General features: G+C 46.7%; 1 protein-coding gene across 1 annotated transcript in view; it reads left to right on the forward strand.

Annotated features, from left to right (window-relative positions):
* The window catches only part of LOC147121601 (uncharacterized protein C6orf118-like), a 118786-nt gene that overhangs the window by 49770 nt on the left and 47574 nt on the right, over nt 1-21442 (forward strand). The window contains exon 5 of the mRNA XM_085981970.1: nt 10600-10724. Coding sequence (XP_085838096.1) covers nt 10600-10724 — 125 coding nt within the window. The remainder of the gene's footprint in view (nt 1-10599; nt 10725-21442) is intronic.

Here is a 21442-nt window from a genome sequence, read left to right on the forward strand (position 1 = left end):
TTGTCCAGACCTTCAAGAAGGCCATAAAGGCCATGGGTAATGAAGACATAAAACTTCAGCACAAGGTGGATAACTTCTTGTTCGCATACAGGAATGCAACACATATGGTTACAAACCAAACTCCCGCCATAATGTTCTTCAATAGAAGCCTAAGATGCCGGCTGGATTTGATCAAGCCCAACATCAGAAGGGACGGGGAGATCCGGCAATTTCAAGGCATGAATGAAAGGCCAACTAGAACCTTCCAGATAGGTCAACAAGTTTTGGCCCGGGACTACCGTACCGAGAAATGGCAGCCTGGAACTATCTGCACACGACTAGGACCGCTGATGTATACCGTGGACATCGGAGAAAGCATAATAAGGCGCCATGCTGACCAAATCATAGAGTCATCCGAAAAGGGACAACCTACACCACAACTCTATACGCCTAACGATGAAGTAGAGATACCCATATCTACCTCCGATCCGGTGATACTGGAACCTGATGAACCCGACACTGGCATTCAAGCTGAATCAGCCTTGTCAAAAGAACCTACTACACCACCAGAAACTACTACACCACCGAGGCGTTATCCGGACCGAGTCAGGAAGCCTCCAGAGAGACTGACTTATAATTAATTAACTGCAGCAATGTGTATATTATTTTTCTTATAACACGTAATTAATAATTACTTAAAATATTATGTACTGGTTAGCTAAAAGGGGAGGAATTGTAGTGTATGTGCCTTTAAAAGCCCCATGTGTGCTGTAATGCCGGTAATGGTCACTCGGGCTATATAAGCCTGTATATTGTGTTATATCCGTTAGTTCCCCTCCAGACTTTGTTTAGTAAACACCTATGAAACCAACTCCTGTCTTCAGTGTCTCTATCAACACACAGACACAACAAAAACGTTTTTTGTTAAAGCGCCGGATGAGGCGAAGGATGAAATGGAACTGCGGAACAGAACAGCTTTGAGATAGAGTGAGTCAGTGCTGCTGAAGAGAGAGGTCGAGAGTATGCAAGTGGCGGTACATGGCGTTGAGCGTGGACAGATTATCTGGTCATTGTCTCATTGCTGTGTGTGGGAGCTTGCTATGTGCAAGTTGGCTGCTGCATTTCCTACATTGTAACAAGACTACGCGTAAAATACTTAGGGCTGGATTTTGCCAGACCCGAGGAGGCGGGAATGGAGGCGCGTGGGGTGTTAAAATTGCAAAAAGTGGCGGGCGGGCCCGACCCCGCCTCCAAGCAATTTTCCCAAATGCGTGGTTTCTGATCCCGTCTCCGTCCCACCTCCAAGAGGCGGGATAGGCCCTTAAGGCCCTTAACAACCACTAAATTGCCTCTATAATCCCATTTTGAGAGTCCTTTCCGATTTTAACACATTTCCCACATGATTCACGTCTCCTCTGAAACACGACAGTGAAACCTGGCGGGAGCACAATTGGATTGTTGAATATCAGCTGCAGCTCTACCATTAAATAGGAGATTTGATCAGTCCTCATTTGCAGGTGGCAGGACTTTGTTGTCTCAGGTCTGGGGGAACTTTTAGCAGGCATAACCATAGCTGTGGAAGTTTGGAGCCTGACACCCATCTCCAGTGTGACCTCCTGGGAAACCCCTCTCGCCACCTTGACTGAGCGCTTCCTCAACTGAGGCATCCACCAGAAGCATAGGAATCATTTATTTCCTTTCCTCCCCTCCTGGACATCAGATTCAGACGAAGACCAGCTGCGGCAGCAGCAGAACCATGAACAACAGCAGCACCAACAGCAGCAGCAACAACAGGAGCGCAAAGCTGCTGCTCACCCACCTGAAGCTGCACAGGCCAAAAGGCGGCAGCCCATGGAAGCCCATCGGCGCAGGAGATACCCACCAAACAGGGTCTACAGACAGAGGATCAGCTACCTCAACATGAGTGAGCAGCAGAGCCAAAGGCAGCTCCGACTTTCGCGAGAGGTAGTGGGTGACATCTGCGCAATGGTGCAGCAAGACCTGGAGCCCAGTGGAGCAGGTGGACACCCCTTACCAGTGGCCGTCAAAGTCAACATAAGAACATAAGAAACAGGAGCAGGAGTAGGCCAATCGGCCCCTCGAGCCCGCTCCGCCATCCAACAAGATCATGGCTGATCTGATCCCAACCGCCAATCCACCATCACAGAACCATCTCCTGAATCTAACAGAATTAGACACACGAAATAGGAGCAGGATCAGGCTACACGGCCCCTGGGCCCGCTCCGCTACCCACAGGGCCATGTCCGATCCGTACCTAGACTCATGTCCAAATTCCTGCCCGCTCCCCGTAACCCTTAATTCCCTTTACTTCTAGGAAACTGTCTATTTCTGTTTTAAATTTATGTAATGATGTAGCTTTTTGGGGCAGCATATTCCATGGACCTACCACCCTCTGAGTGAAGTAGTTCCTCCTCATCTCAGTTTTGAAAGAGCAGCCCCTTATTCTAAGACTATGCCCCCTAGTTCTAGTTTCACCCATCATCGGGAACATCCTCCCCGCATCCACCCGATCCAACCCCTTCACAATCTTAGATGTTTCAATAAGATCGCCTCTCATTCTTCTGAACTCCAATGAGTAGAGTCCCAATCTACCCAACCTCTCCTCATATGTCCATCCCCTCATCCCCGGGATTAACCGAGTGAACCTTCTTTGTACTGACTCGAGAGCAAGTATGTCCTTTCTTAAGTATGGACACCAAAACTGTACGCAGTATTCCAGGTGCGGTCTCACCAATACCTTGTACAACTGAAGCAATACCTCCCTATTTTTATATTCTATCCCCCTAGCAATGAAAGCCAACATTCCATTGGCCTTCTTAATCACTTGCTGCACCTGCATACTAACCTTTTGAGTTTCGTGCACCAGGACTCCCAGATCCCTTTGTACTTCAGTACTTTCCAGTTTCTTGCCATTAAGATAATAACTTGCTCTACGATTTTTCCTGCCAAAGTGCATAACCTCACACTTTCCAGTATTGTATTCCATCTGCCAAATCTCTGCCCACCTACTTAGCCTGTCTATGTCCCCTTGCAGGTTTTTTTATGTCCTCCTCACTCACTACTTTCCCTCCCATCTTAGTATCATCTGCAAACTTTGATATGTTACACTCGGTCCCCTCCTCCAAATCGTTAATATAGATTGTAAAGAGTTGGGGACCCAGCACTGACCCCTGCGGAACACCACTAGTTACTGATTGCCAGTCTGAGAATGAACCATTTATCCCAACTCTCTGCCTCCTGTTAGATAGCCAATCCTCTATCCATGCCAGAATATTACCCCCAATCCCGTGATTTTTTATCTTAAGCAATAACATTTTGTGTGGCACCTTGTCAAATGCCTTTTGGAAGTCTAAATACACTACATCCACTGGTTCCCCTTTATCCACCCTATATGTTACTTCCTCAAAGAACTCCAGCAAATTTGTCAAACATGACTTCCCCTTCATAAAACCATGCTGACTTTGTCCTATTAAATTATGATTATCCAAATGTCCTGTTACTGTCTCCTTAATAATGGACTCCAAAATTTTACCAACCACAGATGTTACGCTAACCGGTCTATAGTTTCCAGCCTTCTGTCTACTGCCCTTTTTAAACAAGGGTGTTACATTAACAGTTTTCCAGTCTGCCGGGACCTTTGCTGAGTCCAGGGAGTTTTGGAAAATTATTACCAATGCATCCACAATCCCTACCGCCACTTCCCTCAAGACCCTAGGATGTAAGCCATCAGGTCCAGGTGATTTATCCGCCTTGAGTCCCATTATTTTACTGCGAACCACTTCCTTAGTGATTTTGATCATGTTTAGCTCCCCCCCACCCCCCCATAGCCCCCTGTTTGTCCAGTGTTGGGATATTCTTAGTGTCCTCTACTGTAAAGACTGAGACAAAATATTCATTGTGTTTTTGCCGTCTCCATATTTCCCACCATTAATTTCCCGGTCTCATCCCCTAAGGGACCAACATTTTCTTTAGCCACCCTTTTTCTTTTTATATAACTATAAAAACTCTTACTATCTGTTTTTATATTTTTTGCTAATTTACTTTCATAATCTATCTTCCCTTTCTTAATCAATCTTTTTGTTATTTTTTGCTGTCTTTTAAAGTTTTCCCAATCCTCTATCCTCCCACTAGATTTGGCTACCTTATATGCCCTTGTTTTTAGTCGAATACTATCCTTAATTTCTTTACTTAGCCACGGATGGCTGTCTTTTCCTTTGCACCCTTTTCTTCTCAGTGGAATATATATTTTTTGGAAGTTGTAAAATAACTCCTTAAATGTACACCACTGATCATGTATCGTCTTACCCTTTAATCTATTTTCCCAATCCACTCTACTCAATTCCGCTCTCATACCTTCATAGTCTCCTTTATTCAAGCTTAGCACGCTTGTTTGAGATCCAACCTTCTCACCCTCTAATTGAATATGGAATTCAACCATGTTATGGTCACTCATTCCAAGGGGATCCTTTACTGGGACATTTTTAATTAATCCTGTCTCGTTACACAGGACCAGATCTAAGGTTGCTTGCCCCCTGGTCGGTTCAGTTACATACTGCTCAAGAAACCCATCCCTAATACACTCAATGAACTCATTCTCAAGGCAACCCTGTCCAATTTGATTTGTCCAATTAATATGATAGTTAAAATCCCCCATAATTATAGATGTTCCCTTATTACAAGCCTCAACTATTTCCTGATTGATACTCCGTCCAACAGAGTTGCAACTGTTCGGAGGCCTATAGACTACGCCCACTAGTGTTTTTTTCCCCTTATTATTCCTTACCTCCACCCAAACTGTTTCATTATCCTGATCTTTTGACCCAATATCATTTCTCTGTATTACAGTGATTCCTTCCTTTATTAACATAGCCACCCCACCTCCCCTTCCTTATCATTAAATAACCTGGTATGTTTAATTCCCAGGCATTGTCACCCTGCAGCCATGTTTCTGTAATGGCCACAAGATCATACCCATATGTAGTTACTTGTGCCATGAACTCGTCTATTTTGTTAGGAATGCTACGTGCATTCAGATAGAGAACTTTCAAATATGTTTTGTGACACTTAGTTCCTGCTTTTGCCCTTTTTATTACTTTACCTTTTACTCCATACCTTCTGACCCTTCCTGACACACTCTGGTTTTTAATTTCCCCACTGCTACCTAAGTCTATGACCTTCTCTGTTGTCATTTTTATTATTTGCTCTCTAGGAACCTCCCCCCCCACTAGTTAGTTTAAAGCCCTCTCTGCAGCCCTAGTTATATGATCCGCCAGGACTCTAGTCCCAGCACTGGCCAAGTGAAGCCCGTCCCAACGGAACAGCTCCCTCCTGCCCCAGTACTGGTGCCAGTGTCCCAGGAAGCAAAACCCATTTCTCCCAAAGCAGTCTTTGAGCCACGCATTTAACTCTCTAATTTTATTTGTTCTAGCCAAATTCGCTCGTGGCTCAGGTAATAATCCAGACCCTTGAGGTTCTGTTTTTTAATTTGACCCCTAGCTGCTCATACTCCTTTAACAGAACCGGCTTCCTAGTCCTATCTACGTTGTTTGTACCAACATGGACCACGACAACTGGATCCACCCCCTGCCACTTCAAGTTTCTTTCCAGCCCAGAGGAGATGTCCTTGACCCTGGCACCGGGTAAGCAACACAGCCTTCGGGACTCTCGCTCTCGGCTGCAGAGAACTCTATCTATCCCCCTAATAATACTATCCCCTACCACTACAACATTTCTATTTACTCCCCCCTCTTGAATGGCCCCTCGTTCCACGGTGCTGTGGCCAGGTTGCTCACCCTCCCTGCAGTCCCTGCTCCTGTCCCCACAGGGAGTAAGAACCTCGAACCTGTTGGAGAAGAGCAAGGGCTGCGGCTCCATCAGCTCTACCTCCTGGATCCCCGTACCTGCCTCACTCGTAGTCACACCGTCCTGTCCCTGACCGTGGGCTACATCTGAATTAATTAACTTCATAGGTGTGACCACCTCCTGATACACAGAGTCCAGGTACTTCTCCCCCTCCCTGATGTGTCGCAGTGTCTGAAGCTCAGACTCCAGCTCATCAACACGGAGCTGGAGTTCCTGTAGCAGCAGACACTTGTCACAGACGTAATCACCGTGAGCCTCAATGGGGTTCACTGGCTCCCACATCTCGCAACAGTAACACATCACCTGCTCCATTCTATGTAAATAATTACATTTTTTATTGTTAGTTATGGACACCCTCTGCCCGATTTTAGATGCTAGTATCCCCTTTAATTAATTGGATTTAAATTAAATCAGTCCCTCTAGTTACACCAGTTAAATGGTTTACCAACAGTCACTCTGCACCAGAAAGGCCTTATTAACTACAACCCACAGAGTTAAAGTTTGAAAAGAGCACCTAACACCCCACTTACCCTAACTCACACTTACCCAAACTCACAGCACTCTTTGATGACTCGCACTAGGACTGGTCTTTTTATACTGTTTGTTTGTTTACAGCCAAATGAGTCACCCCTGCTGATTGGTTAGAAAACTGGTTTCCACTGCCTGCTGTGCCAATTTACTCCTACTGCAGTGTAACCTTGTTTTACTCTTCTTAACCCAACAGAATCCCAAATATTTAACTTTTCCCCTTTACTTAAACCGCTTAAGTAATCTTATCAAGAATGATTTAAAGAGAAATAACAATTAAAGAACTCTCACACTTACCCAAACTCAAAGCACTCTTTGATGACTCGCACTCAGTGCTTGCTCGCACTAGGACTGGTCTTTTTATACTGTTTGTTTGTTTACAGCCAAATGAGTCACCCCTGCTGATTTGTTAGAAAGTCACCACTGCACTCAACTTTTTTGCTTTAGGCTCATTCCAGGGATCAGTAGCAGACATCAGCGGCATCTCCCAGGTGGCCGCACACACTTGCATCATGCAGGTAACCGATGCCCTCTTTGCCATCACGCAAAATCACATCCATTTCTCCAAGGATCAAGCAAGTGTCACGGCGCGTGCGGTTGGATTAGCTAATCTGGCAGACTTTCCAAGGGTGCAGGGCGCCGTTGACTGCACACATGTGGCCCTTAAGGCAGCCCATCGTAATCCAGGTTTTTTTGTCAACCGCAAGGGCTTCCACTCCCTCAACATGCAGCTGGTGTGTGACCACAAGAAGGAAATTTTGCATGTTTGTGCCAAGTACCCTGGCAGTTGCCATGACTCCTTCATACTGCGCCAGTCAAGTGTGCCTCCGCTCTTCAGTCCACCAGACCAACTTAACGGATGGCTACTTGGAGACAAGGGCTATCCCCTGAAGACATGGCTAATGACGCTGTTGAGGAGCCCATCCAATGAAGCTGAGGAAAGCTACAACTACAGCCACATTTCCACCAGATCCATAATCGAGCAAACCATTGGCATGCTGAAGATGCACTTCAGATGCCTGGATAAATCAGGTGGAGCCCTGCAGTACTCAGCAGCTAGGGTCTCCAGAATCATCGTGGTTTGCTGTGCACTTCACAACATGGCACAGCCTCGTGGCTTGCAGATTCCTGAGGACCAAGTGGCTCCTCACATAACCTCCTCAGATGAGGAGGAGGAGGAGAGCAAAAATGAACATCTTGCAGAGGCCCATCAACCAGCGGCAGCAATACGCGAGAACATTGCTGCCTGGGATGCAAGGAACACGCTCATCTTGGCCAGATTTGCTTAGCCTAGCCAATCAAGCACTTTTGCCTCGCAGCTTCTTACCAGAGCATCGACAATGGCCAAGAACCAGAGGATTCCTAGCACTCTGACCACCATACTGACAATTGCAAGTAATCCTATGCCCTCAATGTGGAAGTCCCATTTGTGAAATGACACACACCACAACTGCAACAGTTGCCATCAGAATTTTCATTTACAATAACCAACTGATGGCATTTTAAAAATAAACACATTTCACCCAAGTGACTACCCTTGTGACTATTTGTGCAGTATCTTTCTCTTACGTGTGCTCCTACGTGGTGCTTCCCCTGTGGCTTCAGCAGATGTGGAGGCCCCTTGCTCACTTTCTTGCTGCTCCTGTCTCGACACCTTTGGCGGGCGTCCTCTGGGATTGCGAACCTGTGAGTGCTCGGCAACAGTCTGCTGCTCCTGCGGCTGTGCAGGGGTTGAGATGCTGATCTCAGTTGGGTGGGGACTCTGGTGGGGCTCTGACCGAGGGCTCTGCAGTGGCGTGATCGTGTGAGCGCTTGGAGAGGAGCCTCCACTTCCTTGTTCTCTGCCACCAACATCCCTCTCATGGGTCAGGTCCACCTCAGCACTTGCAAGTGGCTTGAGAGCACCTTGCTGCACATCAGGGGGGCCATGGGGACCCACATCTGCACTGGCAGTCCTACTCAGAAGGACTTCCATGAAGGTCTGGTTTCTCTGTTCAATAGCTGACCATCGCTCCTCCAGAGATGTCAGTCTATTCTGAACACTCAGCATGTTTTCAACACTCTGGCGACTTAGCTCCTCCATGGCCGTAGCCATCCTCTCGTCTACTGTAGCCATCCTTTCCACGGAGGTGCCACCCTTTCCGTGGTGCTGCGTTCATGCACCAATGACTCCACAAAGGCTCTGCTCATGTTAGCGATGGACTCCTCCATTCGCTGCACACTTGCAGCGACCCTGGAGACAAAACCTGCCAGAGACTCCTGCATCTGTTCCTGGAGTTCCAGCACCGCTGATCTTATGGATGGACCCAGAGGCAGAGGGTCGACATGCAGCTGAGCCGAGCTGGCAGAGTCCTGCGCCCTCCGACTAGCACTCTCCACTGCTGTCCCTGTCTCCACAATTTGCTGATGCTCACTTGTGAGCTGTGATACACCAGGTGACAACACTACTCTATCTCGCGATGGTCCCACCGAGGTGTGAGTGTCTGCGCTGGTGCCGGATTGGCTGAATTCTGCTGACGCTGCGCTCTCAGAGATTGCAGCTTCCTCTGAGGAGTCTGGAGACTCAGGCTGTTCCTCCTGGATAGTGGGGACGGGTGCTTGCGATGGTCCTGTGGGAGAGTAAAGGAAAGAGTCAGAGATGTGAGGCCAAGGTTACATACACATTGCATATTGCAGATGATCATAAGTCCATCTGTTTGAGTTTCAGAATCATTATCAGCGATTCATGCAATGTCAATGAGAGAGATGAAAACTATTCTGTCACCAGCTTTCTCTGATGCATCCGTCTGTCCGACCCCACTTGCGCATCGTCCTCGAGTCCCACTATCTCCAGGACTGCCTCCTCCCAAGGGGTGAGATGGGCTACTGAGGGTGGCCCTCCTCTTGTCCTCACTCTTTCCCTCTTATTGTGAGCTCTCTTTTCCTGCAATGAGGGAGACAAGTGGAGTTTGAGTGAGAATGAAGGAGTGAGTGTAGAGAATCCATAGCATAGATGCTTAGAAGGAGACAAAGATGGAGGGAGTTGGCAAGACCAAGGGCTCTCCCTGTGTTTTGTAAGTTGTTTTCATAGCATCACAGCGATAGGGAGTGTGAGGGCTGCATAGTCGAATAGTTAGGTGAATGTGACCATAGAGAGAGAGGGAATGGGTAAGGGTGCAGGGATGTCAGTGTCAAGTGGGATGTGGAGGAAGAGGTTGCTAAAGCTGAGTGCTGGTGAGGAGAGGCAATGGGGATCAGATTGAGGGTGATGGCAAAGTCAAACTCACTTTTCCAGTGCGCAGAAGGTCATGAAACCTCTTCCTGCACTGAAGCCAGGTTCTGCGGATGAGGGACAACGAGTTCACCTCCTGGGCCACCTGGACCCACACAGCCTTCGTTTGCTGGGGAGGCTTCTTCCTCCCTGAAGAAGGGAAGAGCACCACCTTACTAGCTCTTGCTCCCTTCACCAAAGCTTGCAGGGTGACGTCATCATATCTGGGAACAGGCTTAGGTCTCCCGCTGCTCATTCTGCCTCCAGGTCCCTCACTGCAAAGGCCAAAAGATTGGCAGCCTGCAGAAGAAGCAAGGCTTCTTGCAGACCTTAAATGCAGCAGCAATGATGATGTCATCGGAGGCGAGTTTCAAACTGAAAAAAACAATTGGGCCATGGGTTCCCACACGCTGGAACTCAATTGCCCAATTATGCGAAAATCGCATCAATCTCCCACATCGACTTTGAATTGGGTGGATAACACGAAAAGCGGTTGACACGACCCCAGCCCGCCCCAATGACAAAATCCAGCCCTTAAAGTGCTCTGGGATGCAAGAGGTAATGAAAGGCGCTATTTAAATGCAAGTCTCCCTTTCTTTCATTGATGAATTCATTGCTGTTACAGATATTGCATCTTCTTGCAGTAAGAAGCTAAAATAATCAAATCTAGATTTTGTTAATTTTGGGCTGATGCTGAATAATGGCTGCATGCTTACATATTTATCTTTTGCTTGTCTATTCCCCTCCATTAAACGCGATGCAAATCTTTTGTGCTCTACCACTATAATGGGACAGGGATGCAACATCCCTTTTTTGATGTGTGCAGTGACCTCTGATGTCACAGGGCAACAAAGTTACTTTGCCACTAACTGTTGCCAATAAATATTTACAGGTAGAGGTTTCTAAGAAGCTTAATGATTTTTGTAAATCTATTTTCTTTCTCCTTCTAAATCCAACAGGTCTTTCAGGCTCAGCTCCGAGGTATGGAGAGCAGGACAGTGAAAACTCACCACGTAGAGGAAGCCCGACAAAAAGTCTCAAGTCTGGAACGGGAAGCAAGACGTGCATTGCAAAGGAACGATGAGTAAGTGCAAGCCGTTTCTGTGAGAATATTGCTCTAAATTAGGTACATTATTCTGTCATGACATTGATTTGGAATGAATGGCTTAATCTGGTTATGCAACAGCCCTTTAGATAACACATACTGCAGTGCATTAATTATAGTTTTCCCAATGGCTTTTGAAGTTTATAGGATAATGAAGGGAATAGATTGTGTTCCAGCTGACAGTTTATTTCAATTAAACAGGTTAGGCAGGACCAGGGGTCACAAATTTAAATTGTATAAGGCTAGATCTAGGTTAGATTTCAGGAGGTGGGTCTTTCCCCAGGGAATAGTGGACATCTGGAACAGGCTGCCGGCTCGCGTAGTGGGTGCGGACTCGCTGAATTCCTTCAAGCGAGGAGATGTTCCAAGTACAGGTTAGGTACATTCCAACAAGAGGGAAGGTTAAGGGAACCAAAACAAGGATTCCTTGGATGACGAGGGAGATAGAGAAGATGCTGAAACAAAAAAAGAGGGTGTATGATGCATGTCAGGTGAATTCTTCAAGGGAGAATCAGACCAAATACAATAAGTTGAGAGGGGAAGTGAAGATGAAAATAAGATTGGCAAAGAGAGAATATGAGTGTAGAATGGCGGTTAACATAAAAGGGAACCCAAAAATCTTCTACTGGCATGTAAACAGTAAGCGGGTAGTAAGAGGTGGGGTGGGGCCTATTGGGGACAATGAAGGTGATATATGCTTAGAGGCGCAGGGCAAGGCTAAAATACTCAATGACTACTCTGTATCGGTGTTTACTAAGGATGCTGACAAAATATCGGTAGAAGTGGTAGAAGCAATGGAAGGGGTGAAAATTGATACAGGATGTACTAGAAAGGCTGGGTATGCTTAGAGTGGATAAGTCGCCTGGTCCAGATGGCTTGCATCCCAGATTGCTAAGGGAATTAGGGGAGCAGATAGCGGAAAAGCTTGCCATAATTTTCCAATCTTCCCTAGATGCGGGGGGAGGTGCCTGAGGATTGGAAAGTGGCAAATGTGACACCATTGTTGAAGAAAGGGTGTAAGGACAATCCTAGTAACTACAGGCCAGTCAGTTTAACACCAGTGGTGGGTAAAGTTTTAGAAACAATAATCAAGGAAAAAATTTATGGGCACTTGGAGAGGCTTAAGCTAATTAAGGAGAGCCAACACAGATTTATAAAAGGCAGATTGTGTTTGACTAATCTAATTGAATTTTTTGATGAAGTAACAGGGAGGATTGATGAAAGGAATGCAATGGATGTTGTCTACATGGATTTTCGGAAGGTGTTTGACAAAGTACCACATAGAAGGCTGGTTAACAAAATTGAGGCTCATGGAATAGGTGGGTCAGTGGCAGCTTGGATAAGGAATTAGCTTAAGGACAGAAAACAGCGAGTTGTGGTACATGACTGTTTTTCAGACTGGAGGATGGTAGACAGTGGTGTTCCCCAAGGGGCAGTGCTGGGGTCACTTCCTTTTTTGATATATATAAATGACCTGGATATTGGAATACAGAGTAGAATTTCTAAGTTTGCCAATGACACCAAACTTGGGGGGTGTGGCAAACAGTGAGGATGATACCAGTCGACTGCAACAGGACATAGAAAGGCTAGTAGAATGGGCAGACAAGTGGAAGATGGAATTTAATACAGAGAATTGTGAGGTGATGCATTTTGGTAGAAGGAACAGGGAGAGGCAATATACACTTAATGGCACAGTTTTAAAGAGCGTGCAGGGACAGAGGGACCTGGGAGTTGCTGTGCATAGGTCCCTGAAGGTGGCAGGTCATATGGGATCTTGGGCTTCATAAATAGAGGTATTGAGTACATAGAATCATAGAAGATAGGAGCAGGAGTAGGCCATTCAGCCCCTCGAGCCTGTTCCGCCATTTAATGAGATCATGGCTGATCATCCAAATTCAGTACCCTGTCCCTGCTTTCTCCCCATATCCCTTGATCCCTTTAGCCTTAAGAAATATATCTAACTCCTTCTTGAATATATTTAATGAATTGGCCTCAACTGCCTTCTGTGTTAGAGAATTCCACAGGTTCAGCACTCTCTGGGTGAAGAAATTCCTCCTCATCTCTGTCCTAAATGATTTGGATTTGAATGTAAAAGGTATGATCAGTAAGTTCGCAGATGACACGAAAATTGGTGGGGTGGTAAATAGCGAGGAGGGTAGCCTCAGTCTGCAGGACGATATAGATGAGTTGGTCAGATGGGCAGAACAGTGGCTAATGGAATTTAACCCTGAAAAGTGTGAGGTGATGCATTTTGGAGGCACTAACAAGGCAAGGGAATACACAATGAATGGTAAGACCCTAGGAAAGACAGAGGATCAGAGGGACCTTGGTGTGCATGTACATAGATCCCTGAAGGCAGCAGAACAGGTGGATAAGGTGGTTAAAAAGGCATATGGAATACTTGCCTTCATTAGCCGAGGCATAGAATATAAGAGCAGGGGGGTTATGATGGAGCTGTACAAAACGCTGGTTAGGCCACAGCTGGAATACTGTGTGCAGTTCTGGTCGCCACACTATAGGAAGGATGTGATTGCTTTGGAGAGGGTGCAGAGGAGATTCACCAGGATGTTACCTGGGCTGGAGCGCTTCAGCTATGAAGAAAGACTGGACAGGCTGGGGTTGTTTTCCTTGGAGCAGAGAAGGCTGAGGGGGGACCTGATTGAGGTGTACAAAATTATGAGGGGCATAGATAGGGTAGATAGAAAGGAACTTTTTCCCTAAGTAGAGGGGTCAATAACAAGGGGGCATAGATTCAAGGTAAGGGGCAGGAGGTTTAGAGGGGATTTGAGGGAGAACTTTTTCACCCAGAGGGTGGTTGGAATCTGGAACTCACTGCCTGAAAAGGGTGGTAGAGGCAGGAACCCTCACAACATTCAAGAAGCATTTGGATGAGCACTTGAAATGCCATAGCATACAAGGCTACGGACCAAATGCTGGAAAATGGGATTAGATTAGACAGGGCTTGATGGCCGGCGCGGACGCGATGGGCCGAAGGGCCTCTTTCTGCGCTGTATAACTCTATGACTCTGTGACTCTAAGTGGCTTACCCCTTATCCTTAGACTGTGACCCCTGGTTCTGGACTCCCCCGCCATCAGGAACATCCTTCCTGCATCTAGGCTGTCTAGTCCTGTTAGAATTTTGTAAGTTTCAATGAGATCCCCTCTCATTCTTCTAAACTCTAGCGAATATAAGCCTAATCGACCCAATCTCTCTTCATACGTCATTCCTGCCATCCCAGGTATCAGTCTGGTGAATCTTCGCTGCACTCCCTCCATGGCAAGAACATCCTTCCTCAGACAAGGCGACCAAAACTTCACACAATACTCAAGGTGTGGTCTCACCAAGGCCCTGTACAACTGCAGCAAGACATCCTTGCTCCTGTACTCTAATCCTCTCGCTATGAAGGCCAACATACCATTTGCCTTCTTAACCGCCTGCAGCACCTGCATGCTTACCTTCAGCGACTGGTGCACAAGGACACCCAGGTCTCGTTGCACTTCCCCTTTTCCCAATCTATTGCCGTTCAGATAATAATCTGTCTTCCTGTTTTTGCCACCAAAGTGGATAACCTCGCATTTATCCACATTATACTGCATCTGCCATGTATCTGCCCAATCACCCAACCTGTCCAAATCATACTGGAGTTTCACAGAATCACAGAATCCCCACAGTGCAGATAGAGGCCATTTCGGCCCATCGAGCCTGCACCGACACATATCCCACCCGATCCCCGTAACCCCTACACCAACACATATCCCACCCTATCCCCGTAACCCCACGTATTTAATCCCCCTAACACTAAGGGTCAATTTATCATAGCCAATTAACCTAACCCGCACATCTTTGGACTGTGGGAGGAAACCGGAGCACCCGGAGGAAACCCACGCAAACACGGGGAGAATGTGCAAACTCCACACAGTCACCCGAGGCCGGATTCGAACCCGGGTCTCTGGCGCTGTGAGGCAACAGTGCTAAGTTTCTCTGCATCCTCCTCGCAGCACACACGCCCACCCAGCTTTGTATCGTCTGCAAACTTGGAGATATTACATCTAGTTCCCTCGTCTAGATCATTAATATATATTGTGAATAGCTGGGGTCCTAGCACTGATCCCTGCGGTACCCCACTGGTCACTGCCTGCTACTCGGAAAAAGACCCATTTATTCCAACTCTTTGCTTCCTGTCTGCCAACCAGTTCTCTATCCAAGTCAGTACCTTACCCCCAATCCCATGTGCTTTAACTTTGCACGCTAATCTCTTATGCGGGACCTTATCGAAAGCCTTCTGAAAGTCCAAATACACCACATCCACTGGTTCTCCCTTATCTATCCTACCAGTTACATCCTCAAAAAATTCCAGTACAAAAGTAGAGAAGTTATGCTGAACCTTTATAAAGTGCTGGTTAGGCCACAACTGGAGTATTGCGTTCAGTTCTGGTCACCACACTTTAGGAAGGATGTGAAGGCCCTTGAGAGGGTGCAGAGGAGATTTACCAGAATGGTTCCGGGGAACGGGGATCTTGGCTGCAAGGACAGGTTGGAGAAGCTGGATTTGTTTTCATTGGAGCAAAGGAGGTTGAGGGGTGATTTGCTAGAGGTGTACAAGATTATGACTGGTTTGGATAGGCTAGACAGGGAAAGGCTGTTCCCACTAGTTGATGGTACAAGGACTAGGGGACACAGATTTAAGGTTTTGGGCAAGAAATACAGGGGGGACGTGAAGAAAAACTTTTTTACGCAGTGAGTGGTGAGGACCTGGAATTCGCTGCCGACGGAAGTGGTGGAAGTGGAGACACTCAATGTTTTTAAGGGGAGACTGGATAGGTACGTGAGGGAGATAAACTTGCAGGGCTATGGGGATAGAGCAGGGGAATGGGACTGACTGGATTGCTCTACAGAGAGCCAGCATGGACTCGATGGGCCGAATGGCCTCCTTCTGTGCTGTTATGACTCTATGATTCTATGGGCGTGATCTTGCCAGCCCTGCGGAGGTGAGTATGGAGGCAGGACTGCCGGGAAAATGGCAGAATTTGGGGGCGGGTGCCCAACCCACCTCCATGCCATCTTCCGAGGAGGCGGGTAGCCGTCCCACGCCGGGTCCCGTCCCCTTGGAGGCGGGAAGGGATTAAAGCCTATTAACTTAGGCAGAAAATAGGATTATTCCCTTTTTGCCCTAACAAGTGCGGGCTTCCCGAAGGCTCTGAAACCCACCAGGTCAGCGAGGCGAGTAGTGGGTCTGCGGGGGTCAGGGGGGTGCAAACGTGTGCTGTGAAGGTAAATGATGGGTGCAAGTGTGGAGAGGTGAGTGTCTGAGGTAAGTGCAAAATGTTAGTAAAAGTGTACTTACCTTTGTTTCTTCCTGCAGGCTTCAGTCGGTGTGTATGCGGAGAGTCTCTCACCTCCGTGTTGGAGATGACAGATGGCCGTTGCATTCTTCAATGCAACAGCCATCTCATTTCTGCAAAAGAAAGATGTTTGAGGTCTTGAATTCAAGACCTCATCAAACTACAGAGAATGTCACTGTTTGACAGCTTCACAGAGCTGTCAAACGATGATAATTCATCTGTCAAAAATTGTCAGATGAAACGTCATATGTTGACGTTCTCTGCAACCGGCTTTACCTTTGTTGGCCTGCTAAGCCCACTGGGCGGGCTTAACAAGGTCAATCAAGGGAAAATAGCATGGGTTGGCCAGAAGTCGATGGAGGCGGGACTGAAACCCGACAAGTGGGAGTCCCGCCTCTAAAAGCTCCCCATTGGCAAAATCACCCCCTTGACTCTATAAGGAATAGGACAGAAGTAGGTCATTTGGCCTTTCGAGCCTGCTCCGCCATTCAATAAGACCATGACTGATCTTCTACCTCATCTCCACTTTCCTGCACTATCCCCATATCTCTTGATTCCCTTAATATTCAAAAATCTATCGATCTCTCTCTTGAATATACTCAACGACGAAGCCTCCACAGTCCTCTGGGGTAGAGAATTCCAAAGATTCACCACCCTCTGAGTAAAGAAATGTCTTCTCATTTCAGTCCTAAATGGCCGACTCCTTATTCTGAGACTGTGACCCCTGCATCTACCCTGTCAAGCCCTGTAAGAATTTTGTATGTTTCAATGAGATCACATCTCATCCTTTTAAACTCTAGAGAATATAGGCCTAGTCTACTTAATCTCTCCTCATAGGACAATCCCCCCATCCCAGGAATCAGTCTGGAGAACCTTCGTTGCACTCCCTCTATGGCAAGTATATCCTTCCTTGGGTAAGGAGACCAAGGGGGACAAAATTTGGTTGCTTTGCGCCTCCCGTTAGCGCCCTAAGAGGACGCTATGTCCGACGGGGCCAGGGGCGCCTACCTGCGGCCGGGGCTGCGCTAATTAAAAGCGAGGTGCTGGGCGGCCATTTTTGTTTCTGGCCGTCTGCCAGCACCTGCCCCCTTTGCCGTCCCCGGCCTCCTGAGCAGCCCCCCTGCGGAGTGCCAGCTGCGCTCCCTGAGCCCGGTACTTCTCTTGAGTGTCGGGCTCTTTTGCCAGCACTCCGATCCCCGATGGCCCAGCTGGGCCCGGGTCACGCTGCGCAAAGCCCCTCCCCTTTAAGAAGGGGAGGAAGGCCTGTAGTATCGTGGCGCGCGCTGCGACACATAGTGGCGCGATATTCCCTTGCAGTGCACCAAGAGGGAGGCGGGGCGCTTCCAGTAGTGCCCCGCTTCCCTCTTGGGGCACTACCACTCAATTTCGGCCATGGGGGCGCTAATTTTTTCGGGTTAGTGCCCCGGCGAAATTAGCGCCCCAAAGGAGGCGAGACTCAATTTCCCCCCCCCCCCCCAAAACTATACACAATACTCCAGGCGTGGTCTCACCAGGGCCCTATATAATTGCAGTAAGACGTCTTTACTCTTATACTTAAATCCTCTTGTAATAAAGGCCAACATACCATTTGTTTTCCTAATTGCTTTCTGTACCTGCATGTTAACTTTCAGTGATTCATGTACAAGGACACCCAGGTCCCTCTGAACACCAACATTTCCCAATCTCTCGCCATTTAAAAAATACTCTGCTTTTCTATTTTTCCAACCAAAGTGAATAACTTCACATTTCTTCACGTTATATTCCATTTGCCATGTTCTGGCCCACTAACTTAGCCTGCCTATATCCCCTTGAAGCCTCCTTGCAACCTCTTCACAACTTACATTCCCAACTACAGGAAACTTTGTGCTATCCGGCACTGACGGCACCCAGCTGTTGCCGTTCCCTCAAAACTGCCGGACACACCAGCGTTAATGTTGAAGCATATGGAGCTTTTCATCTCCGTATCTGACAACAAACACTGTTGCTTAGCAACAGCTTCTAAACAGTCGGCCCGTACCTTGGAAGCGTCTCTCTGAAGCTGTTGCTAAGCTACAGAGACGTTGCAGAGCCTGACTGTTGGAAAAAAAAGCCACGAGAAGAAAAAAAAGCCACGAGAAGAAAAAAAACCTAACAAAACGGCTCCTGATTTTTGCCGGTGGCTCGAGCTTGCTGGACATTTAGCCTTCGGATAACACAAAGTTTCCTGTAGCTTTGTATCATCAGCAAACTTGGATATATTACATTTGGTCCCCCTCATCCAAATCATTGATGTAGATTGTGAATTGCTGAAGTCCAAGCACTGATCCTTGCGCTACCCCACTAGTTACAGCCTGCCAACCCGAAAATGACCCGTTTATTCCTACTCTCTGCTTTCTGTCCGTTAACCAATCCTCAATCCATGCTAGTATATTACCCCCAATCCCATGAGCCCTAATTTTGTTTAATAACCTCTTGTGTGGCATCTTATCGAACACCTTCTGAAAATCCAAATACACCACATCCACTGGTTCCCCCTTATCTATTCTGTTAGTTACAACCTCAAAAAACTCTACCAGATTTGTCAAACACGATTTCCGTTTCATAAATCCATGTTGACTCTGCCCAATCCTATTACTATTTTCTAAATGCCCTGCTACCACGTCCTTAATAATAGATTCTAGCATTTTTCCTGCTACAGTACTGATGTCAGGCTAACTGGTCTGTAGTTCCCTGTTTTCTCTCTCCCTCCTTTCTTAAATAGTGGGGTTACATTTGCTACCTTCCAATCTGTGGGAACCGTTCCAGAATCTATGGAATTTTGGAAAATGACAACCAATGCATCCACTATCTCTATAGCCACCTCTTTCAAAACCCTAGGATGTAGGCCATCAAGTCCACGGGATCTATCGGCTTTCAGTCCCATTAATTTCTCCAGTACTATTTTTAAATTTCTTTCAGTTCCTCATTCTCGCTAGAGCCTTGGTTCTCCAATATTTCCGATAAGTTTTTTGCGTCTTCTTCCGTGAAGACAGACACACAGGCCGTGATTTTGTCATTGGATGTGGGTTGGGAGCGGGTCAGGTGGTTTCCGGCTTCCAGTCACGTCCCCAATTGCATCCGGTCCATGGACGTGATTTTACATTAATTGAACTTGTTAAGCCCGGCCAATAAAGAGAAAGCCGGTCAGATGACGTCATTGGATGACGCATCATCTGCCGGTTTTCTTAAAGGGACATTGCACAATTTTTCTTTGACAGCTCATTTCTCAGTGTGTGACAACATTGAGGTGCTGCAACCACTAACAATCACTGTACAAAGATGAGTTCTTGCACCCAGGCTCTCCAGTGACTCCCTCCATAGGCTGGAACAGATGGCAGCTGCAGGTGAGGTGACAGGAGTGATCTGTCACTGGTGAGAGAGGTTCTCCCAATGAGGTGGCAGTAGACATTGTTTTCAAAACTTGTTACCTAAATAAATGTGTAAATGCATTAAAAATGATTTCCCCAACATTTTCTTACCTCTGAGACTCACCAGTGCACCATTGGATTCTTCACACCACTTCTGCAGCTGTCATCAATGCAGTAACATTACGGCAGACTCACAACACGCCACACTTACCTGGCGCGGTGTCCAGATGTTGGGAAGCCCGAGGCAAAAGCAACAAAATTAAAAAATAGCCTGTTAACTACTCTCAACTACCTGGTAACAGGCTTTAATCCTCTTCCCGCAGCTAGGTGTCGGGTCCATGCGCAAATTGGGGACCCGACACTTCAGAAAATTGTTTGGAGGCAGGTTGACGGCGGGATCAGACCCTGCCATCAATCAAAACGATTTTAACCTTTGACCCACCTCCAAACCCACCCTCTCGGTGCCGATAAAATCGCAGCTAAAGTATTTGTTTAATTTCTCTGCCATTTCCTTATTCCCCATTATAATTTCTCCTGTCTCAGCCTATAAGGGACCCACATTTACTTTCGCTAATCTTTTCCTTTTTACATACAGGAAACTTTGTGCTATCCGGCACCGACGGGACCGAGCTGTTGCCATTCCCTCAAAACTGCCGGACACTCCAGCGCTAATGTTGAAGCATACGGAGATTTTCAGCTCCGTGTGAATCAACAAACCCTGTTGCTTAGTAACAGCTTCTAAACAGTCGGCAAGCGTCTCTGTAGCGTCACTAGCTGAAGCTGTTGTTTAGCTACAGACCTTGCAGAGCTTGACTGTTGAGAAAAAAGCAACGAAAAGAAAAAAAACGGCTCCTGATTTTTGCCGGTGGCTCGTGCTTGCCGGACATTTAGCCCCCGGATAACACAAAGTTTCCTGTACCTATAGAAGCTTTTACAGTCTGTTTTTACTCTCATTCTATTTTCCCTTTCTTTATCAATATCTTGGTCCTCCTTTACTGAATTCTAAAATGCTCCCAGTCCTCAGGTTTACTACTCTTTATGGCAACATTATAAGCCTCTTCCTTTGATCTAATACTATCTTTAACTTCTCTTGTTAGCCACGGTTGGACCACTTTTCCTGTGGGGTTTTTGTGCCTTGTGCCTTAAAGGAATCTATATTTGTTGTAAATTATGTATTAATTCTTTAAATGCTAGCCATTGTTTGTCTACCATCATACCTTTTAATGTAGTTTCCCAATCTACCATAGCCAACTCGCCCCTCATACCTTCATAGTTTGCTTTGTTTAGATTTTAAGACCCTAGTTTCGGATTTAACTAAATCACTTTCAAACTCAATATAAAATTCTATCATATTATGGTCACTCTTCCTTAAAGGCCCCTTCACTACAAGGTTATTACTTAACCCTTTCTCATTGCACAATACTAGATCTAAAATAGCCTGTTCCCTAGTTGGTTCCTCAACATACTGATCTAGAAAACTATCTTGCATACATTCCATGAATTCATCCTCCACACTATTACTGCAAATTTGGTTTGCCCAGTCTATATGTAGATTAAAGTCCCCCATGATCCTGTATTACCCTTGTTACATGTGCCTCTAATTTCCTGATTTATACTCTGCCCTACATTACAATTACTGTTTGGGGGCCTATAAACAACTCCCATGCGGTTTCCCTACCTCCACATAGTCCTGATGCCTGCTTTTGTGTCAGCTATGGCTCAGTGGGTAGCACCTTCGCCTCTGAGTCAGAAGGTTGTGGGTTCAAGTCCCACTCCAGAGACTTCAGCACACTAATCTAGGCTGACACTTCAGTGCAGTACTTTGGAAGTGCTGCATTATCATAAAATCATAGAATGGTTACAGCACAGAAAGGCCATTTGGCTCATCGAGCCCATGCCAGCTCTCTGCAAAAGCACTTCAGCTACTCCCACTCCCACACCCTTTCCCCATAGACCTGCAAATTTTTT

The sequence above is a fragment of the Somniosus microcephalus genome, chromosome 3 (genome assembly GCF_052327205.1).
Source record: "Somniosus microcephalus isolate GS21.2 chromosome 3, FLI_Smic_1.0, whole genome shotgun sequence".
Taxonomy (NCBI): domain Eukaryota; kingdom Metazoa; phylum Chordata; class Chondrichthyes; order Squaliformes; family Somniosidae; genus Somniosus; species Somniosus microcephalus.